Source organism: Crocuta crocuta, unplaced genomic scaffold (genome assembly GCF_008692635.1).
Source record: "Crocuta crocuta isolate KB4526 unplaced genomic scaffold, BGI_CrCroc_1.0 scaffold246, whole genome shotgun sequence".
In the NCBI taxonomy this organism is placed as follows: Eukaryota; Metazoa; Chordata; class Mammalia; order Carnivora; family Hyaenidae; genus Crocuta; species Crocuta crocuta.
In genome coordinates, this window is record NW_027531902.1 from 6,268,921 (window position 1) to 6,279,865 (window position 10,945).

The 10,945-nt window shown below is 44.8% G+C and overlaps 1 protein-coding gene across 1 annotated transcript in view; it reads right to left on the reverse strand.

The window, feature by feature from the left end:
• Positions 1-1,496: 1,496 nt before the first annotated feature.
• Positions 1,497-10,945, reverse strand: part of FKBP1B (FKBP prolyl isomerase 1B) — an 11,223-nt gene continuing 1,774 nt past the window's right edge. The window contains exons 2-4 of the mRNA XM_077774156.1: positions 8,093-8,140; positions 3,193-3,305; positions 1,497-2,105 (exon numbers count right to left, since the gene is read on the reverse strand). Coding sequence (XP_077630282.1) covers positions 1,977-2,105; positions 3,193-3,305; positions 8,093-8,140 — 290 coding nt within the window. The 3' untranslated portion in view covers positions 1,497-1,976. The remainder of the gene's footprint in view (positions 2,106-3,192; positions 3,306-8,092; positions 8,141-10,945) is intronic.

Consider the following 10,945-nt stretch of genomic DNA (forward strand, 5'->3'; position numbering starts at 1 on the left):
GCGGAAACTGGGTGGCTCAGGTGGTTAAGTGTCTGCCTTTGGCTCAGGTCATGATCTCACAGTTCATGAGTTCAAGCCCTATGTCGGGCTCTCTGCTGTCAGCACAGAGCCTGCTTCAGATCCTCTGTCTCTGCCCCACTCATACTCTCTCTCTCTTAAAAATAAATAAACTTAAAAAAAAAAGTCCCTTTCTCATTTCATTTTCTCCATTTTTTTTTTTAATTTTAACGTTTATTTATATTTGAGAGACAGAGTGTGAGTGAGGGAAGGCCAGAGAGAGGGGGAGGCACAGAATCCAAAGCGGGCTTCAGGNGTCCCTTTCTCATTTCATTTTCTCCATTTTTTTTTAAATTTTAACGTTTATTTATATTTGAGAGACAGAGTGTGAGTGAGGGAAGGCCAGAGAGAGGGGGAGGCACAGAATCCAAAGCGGGCTTCAGGCTGTGAGCTGTCAGCCCAGAGCCCGACATGGGGCTCGAACTCACAAACCGTGAGATCGTGACCTGAGCTGAAGTCTGATGCTTAACCGAATGAGCTGCCCCTCATTTTCTCCATCTTAAAAGCAGTGCCTATTAACTCCGTGATCCTCAGCAGAGGAATATAGCCAGGACTTCATAGAGACAAAAGGGGTAGATGAAGTAGACAAGATGATGTGAACCTGTAGCATTATGTGAATCTATGCAGAAAATGAAGTAATTCTAACTTAACCAGCCTCTCCTCGACCTTAATTCTAAATCCTCACTGACACGAAAACCCTAAGGTTAAGAGCTTTCCTTACCTATGTCAAAAGAAAAATCTCTTAACCACATTGCCCCAAGCTTCTCTGACAAACACACAACCCACCAGCAATAAGTGGGCTGATTTTAAAAGCTAACTGGGAATTCCCATAAGTTACAGTAAATACAGATGGAAATAAGCAATCTATGTGAAGACCAGTTCAGAATCCTACATTCTTCTCAGAAGTAATTCCCCAATGTGAGAGCAAATCTGGATGAAACTAAGTAAACACAAAAACAAGCTCAGAATCACACATTTTTTTTTTCAAAAGTAACTTCCCAGTGTGAGTGTATGGCTCCAAGACTAACACACCTTCACTTGTTCAGGCACACGGTGTTCTTTTCCATCTGGGAGAGGGGAACTTCTCTAAGTTCAAACAGACAGAGGTTGCAAGGTCACATAAAATGCTCAAATCCTATGCTGGATTGCTAGACTATGGGGTTTGAACACAATACATTCCTTTAGTTATTCAGAGAAGAATTTTGAACCTGAAAGGTAAGTGGCAAGTTAATACTTACCTTGTAGGGCTCTTTAGAGGGTTGGTGGCAATTTTATTTAAAAATATACAGAACAAGGCCCAGCGTGTACAAATGCATCATAGCTACTATGTTTATTATCATTCCTAGCTACCTGGAAGCCTCCTTTCCACTCTTTCCCAAGGGCAACTGGATCATGTATTCCTTAAAGCACTTCCTTCCTATAATAAGGATGGACAGGAATTTGTCAAGCACAGAGCCTTTATTTTACATATCATTTCCAAAGAGGACATTGTGTAAGTCAGCAGCCAACAGAAATTCTAAGAGAGAAAGTAACAGCAAAGGTAACTGGCTCAAGTCCCTCTGTGTATACCATGTACATTTCATGTCTGAGCACCTTGTGTGTCTGGCTTAAGTAAGGCAGTGTAGATTGTGCGAACAAGAAATCTGTGTCCTGTGATCAGAAATGGCTACTGCATGCATCACGTAAAATGCACAACCTGAAATGTTTTGATTTGCAACCGAAGTTTCCTTAAGCAAAGATGCGCGTGAACAATGACGAACACATACAGAGCAACTTGGGCAGAGAATGGATAATGCCGCAGGGCAGTGAGGTTAGCGCGCTGATCAAGAGCCCCAAGCAGGAGGAGCCGTCCCAGTGGCAGAGCAGGCTAGGAGGGTGGGCAGCAGCCATCTCCCGCCGCTTCGAGCTCCTTCCCGCCTTCACTCTAAGTTGAGCAGCTCCACGTCAAAGATGAGGGTGGCATTGGGAGGGATGACACCAGGGTGGCCCGTGGCTCCATACGCCACATCAGGGGTGCAGGTCAGCTTCGCCCTCTGCCCCAAGCTCATCTAGCAGGGATGGGGGCAGATGGGGAGAGGAGAAAGAGGACCCAGCTTGATTCAAAAGAAAAAAGTAAGATAACTATGGCATTTTCCCAAACCATCCTCATGGTAACTCTGAAGATCTGAGATGAATATTCTGTGTGGCACATTGAAGTGATGCAGAATTTAGATTCTGCCTCAGACTAGCAGAGACTTCGCCGTGGGGCACTAACTTCCACAAAGTAGTCCCAAATCCATTCATCTGACAACCACTGCTGGTTATTCATTTAGTGCATGGCCCAAACACTTCGAGTTGTTCCTAATTGTTCCTCACCCCCTTCCAAAAGAAACTAAAGAGGGTGTATAAACAGCACGTGTACCAGTACGCACTCGAGGAGGTGACAGGAACAGTCCGTTAAAGACGTTAAGCAATCAGAGACCATCACAAGGAGGCGAGGGCTAAGCGACCTACACTAAGAGAGCATCATATGACTTCACAGACCAAGGGAGAAGAGCGGGAACCAGGCTCCGCACAGCAGTCATCAAGAACGTCCGGCATTGGTCGGACAAATGGTGAAACTTGAATAAATCGATTAAAAAATTTTAATAACCAACTCCAACATTTGAATGGCTTGGTTAATAGTCCTGCATCAATGTTAATGTGTAATTGATCACAAATTAATGTAACGGGATCGTTTTAGTATGGTTATGTAAAACGGTAACATTTGGGGAAGCTGGGTAAAGAATATAGGGGAACTATTTCTGTGATATTTTTGCAAGTCTGAAATTTTTTTTTAAGTTAAAAAAAAATACCTTGGCCCACCCCACCCCAACTCTCTGGCTGCCTCAGTCCTAGACAGCTGGTAACTTGAGCGAGTTCTGAGCAAGCCCGGAGGGATGTGCTTGGAATGAGAGCCCCCAGTGACTTAAAGGAGTCATGCTGGCAATGAAAGGGAAGCAGGGGGGGGCACAAAGCCAAGGGCTGAAACTAGATGGTGTCACCATGCCTTAGCAGTAGAGTCAAAGCAGTGGCAGTCTGTGCTAGGGCAGGGGCGGCGTACTGAGCCCAGACTCCGACTCCTCAAACCCCCCCTAATGAGAATCCTCATCCTACCTGGGCTGCACCCTCTTCAAAACCCTTGATGACTTCCTGTTTGCCAATTCTGAACTTGAAAGGTTTGTTTCTGTCTCTGGATGAATCAAATTTCTTCCCATTTTGCAGCATTCCTGTGAAAGCAAGAATAGGGTGGAGAAGAGCTGCTGCCACAACTTAACCCCCCCCCATTCTGGGTCCACATGTCTAAAATGGAATTCCTATTCTGCACCAACCTGTGCCTCTTCAGATCTCCCCGCCTGTCCTGTTGCCCAAGCAAGAAACCTGGATCCTGCACTCTGCCTTACCCACCCCCTCAATATGGCCTATCACTTAGCCCTACATATCTTTGCAACCTACCTATGTTCTATGTTCTCCATTTCTATTGCTACCGCACTGGGACCACACCAAGCCACCATCATGTCTCACCTGTGCACAGGAACACCCTCTAACTGGTCTTTCTGCTCCACTCTCACTCCTCCTTTCCAGTCTCTACTCTGTACCCAGAATGATGGTCTTTCATAAACATGTATTTGATCCTATCACTCCCTTGCTTAACAGGATGCTATAGTCAATAGCTCCCTGTGGCCGAATCCAAATGCCTACACTGTGCACTGGCACTTTGAGATCTAGCTACTGCCTCTCTGATAACCCTCTCTCTGCTTTCTTCTTCCTTTCCTCCCTACCATGTCCTATTCAGGTCACACCTTTCTCAAATACCTTGCAAATATACCTTTCTCAAATACCTCTACTCTTTATAACTTTTTCTGTGCTATTTCCTCAGCCTGAGGATTTTTCTGCCTCAGGTTGAGTCCTCACCTGATTTCCCAAGGTCCCCCCAACATGCAAAACTCAAAGCTGCATCATTGGGTGCCTGAGTGGCTCAGTCAGTTAAGGGTCAGACTTTGACTCAGGTCATGATCTCGCCCCACTTTGGGCGCTGTGCTGACAGCTCAGAGCCTGGAGCCTGCTTTGGACTCTGTATCTTCCTCTTTCTCTGTCCCTCCCCCACATGTGTGTGTTCTCTTTCCCTCTCAGAAATAATAAATGAATAAACTTAAAAAAATAAAAGATTCTCTCTCTCCCTTTGCCCCTCTCCCCTGCTCATAAAAAACAAAACATAACAAAACAAACAAAAAAAGGCCACATCATCTCCTCTTGCAATGAACACAGTAAAGTGACCCAGCCAGTAAATGGTGGCCTCCAGACCTAAAAGGGCCTGTTTGAACCTGGAACACCCCAGAGCTCTCTAACAGTCTGCAGCCCCCCTTAGCCAGCTGTCATCCCTGATGTACAAATATCGTCTCATTCCAGCTCCAGCTGTCTAAGCTCTAGAACTGTTTCTCTCTCTCTTTCTAAGTTTATTTATTTAAGCAATCTCTGTACCCAATGTGGGGCTCGAACTCACAATCCTGAGATCAAGAGCCACATGCTTCACCAATTGAGCCAGCCAGGCTTCCCTCAAGAGCTGTTTTGGTATTTTTAGTTCTTATCGGTGACTGGTTCAAAGGTCAGACCTGTAAACAATGCTCTTCCACAATTTCTTCCTGCAGCCCACAGACCATGACAAAAGCCAATTTGAGACCAGAGAAAGATCTGGCCTGTAAGTTCAGAGACTGGATACTGACTTCATTTTGGCACTAACTCATAGTGTGAAGTTAGGCAAATCACTCCCTTTTTCGTGGCTTCAGATATGCCATGTTTAACACAGGCAGTCTGGACAAGCTTAATGTCTGAGCATCTGTGATTTTACTTCCTCTAATTCCTACAATTTAAATGCATACAAGGGACAGTATTATTTTCCTACTTTCTAGGTAGAAAAAATTGGACTCTTGCCCTGCGTACTAAATCAGGCAAAGGAGAAAATCCTATACGAAGGAGCTCTTACACAAACTCATGCATACACACAGGTTGCTAAGATATTCATATACACAGAGATACTCACGTGTGCTCACGGGCACTTAAGCACACATTCAGAAGAAAAACCCTGATGGTCAAACAGATGCTAAGAAAATATTTAGATCCACAAATCTACATACAATTACACAGATACATACTCAGACATATACACATATGGATACACACACACACACACACACAAACTCCATTTGATAATTAGCTTTCTCATTCCCTGATTTCTTCAGATTTCATATGACTTAATATACTTCAGACCAGATATAGTTATCTTCAGCTACAAGTTCAGCCAAAACAATGCAGCCTAGAAACAGACCAACACCTATATGGTTACTTGATTTGACAAAGATGTCATGGCAAAGCAACAGATAAAGGATATATTTTTTTAAACTGATGTTGCCGGATCAACTGTATATCATATGGAGAAAAATGAACCTTCAGCCCTACTTTATGCACACACAAAAAATCAATTCCAGACAAATCACAGATGCAACTATGAAAAATAAAATAATAAGGCTTCTACAAGATAATAAACAGAAGAATATCTTCATGACCTAGGGAGAGACAAATATTTCAGAGCTGAACACAAAAGTACTATAAAGAAAAGATTAATATGTAGGACTTCATCAAAATCAAGAACTTCTATTCAAAAAAGGCCATTAAGTGTGTGTTGGGGGGGGGTGGGGAGGCCCTGGCACGCGAGGTGCTTGGAATCAGTATAACTAACAAAAGACCCACATTCAGAATATATAAAAAACTCCTATAAATCAATCAGTAAAAGGCAGCCAGCCTAATTTTTATAACTGGACAAAACTTGAGCAGACTGAAGAGGACATTCAAATGGCCAGTAAGTACATGAAAAGGTACTAAGGTACTCAACTTCATTAGTCATCAGGGCAATGTAAATCAAAACCACAATGAGATACACTGGGCACCCACCCAAGTGGGCCAAAATCAGAACAAAAACTTGATAATGCCATGTGTTGATAAGGATACAGGGGAATGGGAGCTTTCATACATGGCTAATGGCAGCAGAGATTGGTGCAACTACTTTGGGAAGCTGTTTGGCAGTATCTGTTAAAGTAGAGCATAGGTAGGGGCACCTCGGTGGCTCAGTCGGTTAAATGTCTGACTTTGGCTCAGGTCATGAACCTGTGGTTCGTGGGTTTGAACCCCGCATCAGATTCTGTGCTGACAGCTCTCAGAGCCTGGATGGAGCCTGTTTCAGATTCTGTGTCTCCCTCTCTCTGNTGTATACCCAACCAAAATGTGTACATATGAGCACCAAAAGACACCTACAAGACTGTTGAAATCAATAGTATTCATAATTGCCAAAGACTATCAGCAACCCAGATGTTTATCAATTGTAGAAAAGATAAATTGTAGTATATTCATACAATGAACTGTATGGGCATAAAAAAGAACCAATGACTCTGGACGAATCTCACAGACATAGTATTAGTAAAATAAGCCAAACACAAAAGAGTATATGCTCCATGATTCCATTTACAGGGTATTCAATAAGAAGCCTAGCCAAACGAAGGGGACAAAAGTATGAATTCGGGTTACCTTCAGGGAGGTGTAATGACTGGGAAGAGGCAGGAGGGAGATGCCTGGGGGTGCTGGAAATGTACATGTTGCTCTGGGTGGTGGTTATGTAAGTGCGATCACTTCGAAAACTTTCATTGAGCTGTGCACCTTAGATTTATGTTCTCTGCTATACGTATTTATATTTAAGTAAAAAGTTTACCTAAAAGTCGCGTACAGTCTCCTGCTGGGTTTGATGAGATGGTCCCTCCCCACACTCGTGGCTGATGCTAGTGTTTAATGTACATTGCCTGCTCACTCTCTGTATCTACCATGAAAAGTCTTTGCAAAAGGATGTTGTGGTCTTAGTAACTTGATAAGCACTGGTCTGTCTACAACATGTAGAACAGATAAATCAATTACACAGGTCAGAGGCCCCAGGGGACTCATGGTAATTAGGCCAGTCACAGGGAGATAACACACAGCTCTAGCTCACTGACGCCAGCCACCAGCAACACAGCTGTTGAGAAATACCCACACCGTCTGCCTAGAATTAACCTGGCACTTCACACTGGCCCAGAGAACTGCTAAAAATGGCCCCATCTGAATATGTCCTAGGAATTAAACTGGCCTTGCTGTCTGCTAAGTGGCTGTCACCAAGTTTGCCACATTGGGAAGCAGGTCACAAGGCAGAGCATTCACCTCTCTAGAACAAACACCTGCTTGTGATCTTCCTGCCAGCAGTCCTCAGGAATTCCATCTAGAATGTTCCTCAGCCCACCTGACCTTCCAATACAGAGCATCCAAGTGAGGTCCTCGGAGATGTGGGGCTCTCCCCCAAGTCTCACAGCACCCTGAGCTGGGCGCTCCTGCCGCCCTGCCTGTCACATGGCAGCAGAGCCTCTGGATGACTTTGCTCTCCCGCTCCCACAGCCCCAAAGAAGGAAGGAATCCTGCCTTTTCACCCTTGTGTCCCCAGTGCCCACACAGCACCTTCCACCCAGTAGGTGCTCAATAACAGCACACTGAATTGAACAGTCTATTTCTGAAAAAAGAAAGGGCATGCTGAGGAAGCCACCCTCCCCTTCTCTAATAATATTGTAGGAAGAAAAGGGAGTCTGCAGAGATCAGGGCTCTCAGAGCTTCAAGAAGGGATTTCAAAATATCAGACAGAACCAGGAGGGCCAGGCTCCACCCTGCCATGACGGAGGGAAGGGAATGAAGGTGCTTGGCTCAGTTAGAGGCTGGCTCCACAGACGCTCCCACTGGCACAAATGGGGAAGAGGTAACCTTGCAAGCCCCCTTTCCCATGCCCACAAGGCTGGCTTGAGAAGTAGGGGACAAATGGCCACAGGAAGACGTGGCTACTTTGGACTTTGGGCCTGATCTAGGGAGCAGATGCCTTTGGAGAGGAATATGAGCGGGGAGACCTCCCTTGGGAGGGACAGGTCTGGGTGAAGGCTGAGGGAGCAAAGCCTACCTGTGTAGTGCACCACACACGTCTGCCCCTTTTTGGGGAATGTCCTTCCTGCAAAGAGACATGAGGGCAGATAAATGAATAAGGCATGGAAAAAGTCACCTGGAACATTCAGATGTGACTGCGACCCAGAGCTCTGGCCCACATTCCCCTCCACACCATGGAGATGCCCATGGTGCTAGTTCTGGCTCTGTGCCTTGTATGAGCCAGACTAGTCACTTCACCTCTCTGGCTTTTTATTTGATTGGAACTTTATTCCCTTGGGTTCCTCAACTCTGCTCTCTTCTTTTTATTTTCCTTTCTTATATTTTTAAAAATGTTTATGTATTTTTGAGAGAGACAGAGCACAAGCAGGGCAGAGGCAGAGAGAGACGGAGACATAGAATCCAAAGCAGGCTCCAGGCTCTGAGCTGTCAGCACAGAGAACAGCTAGGGGCTTGAACTCAGGAGCTGTAAGATCATGACCTGAGCCAAAGTTGGACACTTAATCGACTGAGCCACCCAGGCACCCATTATTTTCCTTTCTTTGATCACTCCGTTTACTTTCCTTCATCCATACCACAAACATTTATTTGAAGTTTATTTATTTATTTTGAAAGAGAGACACAGAGAGAGAGAGAGAGAGTGGGGGTAGGAGCAGAAAGTCGGGGGATGCCAAGCAGGCTACATGCCATCAGCACAGAGCCTGACATGGGGCTCAAGCCCCTAAACTGTGAGATCATGATCTGAGCCAAACCAAGAGTTGGACACTTAACTGACTGAGCCACCCAGTCACCCATTCCACAAACATTTGCTGACAGCCTACTATGGACTAGATTCCAGAAACACAGAGCAATCTATGAACTCATGGTGAAGTTAGGGAAACAGACCCATAAATAATATATTACAATGCAGGATGATGACTGCAATCAAGGATTAATAAGCATAATCATTCACAAATATTTACAGAATATCAATACATGCAAAGCCTGGGCCTGATTTCAGGGACACAGCAGTAAACCATAGAGACAAGATCGCAGCTCTTTTGGAGTTTACATTCTAATGGAGGGAAACAAAACAATACTCAAATAAACAAGACAATTATAGATTATGATCATTCTCTAAAGGAAATAAACACAAGGATGAGTTAAAGAGAGGGACCATTTTAGAAAGGGTGGTTCAGGATGGCCTCTCAGAAAAGGTGACATTTGGGCTGAATCTTGAAGATTGAGCAAAATGCCAGGAAAAGCACTGCATGGGTGCAAACACTGGGGCAGGAAGGGACTGGAGCATTTGCAGAATATAAAGGAGGCCTGGTGACTGGAAAGAAGGGAGGGAGAAGGGGACAAGTGGGAAAGGGCCAGATCATGCCCAGCATTGCAGAGCCGGATTTAATTCTAAGTGCAACAGGAAGCCACTGGAGGGTTTTAAGCAAGAGAATGACATAATCTGAATTAAGATTTTATAAGATCACTCTGGCTGCTGTGTGTAGGATGGACGATTAGGTGCCTGTTGTGATAATCCAGACAGGAAATCAATTATGGCTTGAATTAATGTGGTGGTAGCAGAGAAGAGAGCAACATAGATCTATTTTGGAAGTGGGACTGACAGGGTACGCTAATGGAGAGGAGATGGGGTCTAGGATGAGGGAGAGGAGACATCAAGTACAACGCTTGGGTTTTCAGTTTGGGCAACTGGGTGAAACAAATTCCAGATGGAGAAGACTGGGGAGGAGCAGATTTGAGCAGTTGGCAATTTTAAGATGCCTATTAGACATCTATCTGAGTTTATACTGCAATAGGCAGCTGGGGTTGTCTGCACTGGAGCTATAAATCTGGGTGGAATTTAAAGCCACAAGCCTGGGTAGCAAGGCATCAGGGAGGCTAACCAGTGAGCCAACATGTAGAGGACTATACGGGAGTCAGGAAAAGCATCTGAGAGGAGATCACAGGTAAACTGAGTCTTAAAAGATAAGTAGTTTGCCATAGGAAGTAAAGGGAGATAATCTGGGAAGAGTGAACGACATGTTCAAAGGCCTAGAATCTGGCAATAGTGAGATCCCTGTCTGGCTCACTGCTCTAACCCCGACTACATAGTACACGGTCAATAAATATTTGCAGAATGACTGGTGTGTTTAACAACTTTGAAGGCAGCTTGCTAAAGCTAGGGGAAATGGTGGTAGTGGGGGTAGGGACTGGTAGGAAGAGATGAAGCTCTAGTGTGGAAGGTAAGACTAGGCTGGACTACCATCTGTCTGGAGAAGGAGATGGAAGATTCATTAAAACACAAGGTGGAAGTAGGGGGCAGAGAGCAGAATGGGACAGAACAGTTACATATGCATTTTAAAGAGTCCACAGGGTACAGTTTGAAAAATAGGTGGTGTCTCACGCCAGTCAGAGTGGCTAAAATGAGCAAATCAGAGAACTCTAGATGCTGGCGAGGATGTGGAGAAACGGGCACCCTCCTACACTGTTGGTGGGAATGTAAACTGGTGCAGTCCCTCTGGAAAACAGTGTGGAGGTTCCTCAGGAAACTAACAATAGAACTCCCCTATGACCCAGCAATAGCACTGCTAGCAATTCACCCAAAGGATATAGGAGTGCTGATGCATAGGAGCACATGTACCAATGTTCATAGCAGCACTCTCAACAATAGCTGAAACATGGAAAGAGCCTAAGTGTCCTTCAACAGACGAATGGATCAATAAGAGGTAGTTTATCTATACAATGGAATACTACATGGCAACGAGAAAGAATGAAATCTGGCCATGTGTAGCAACATGGATGGATCTTGAGGGTGTTATGCTGAGTGAAATAAGTCAGGCAGAGAGGGACAGATATCATATGTTTGCACGTATAGGAGGATTAGGAGGAACTT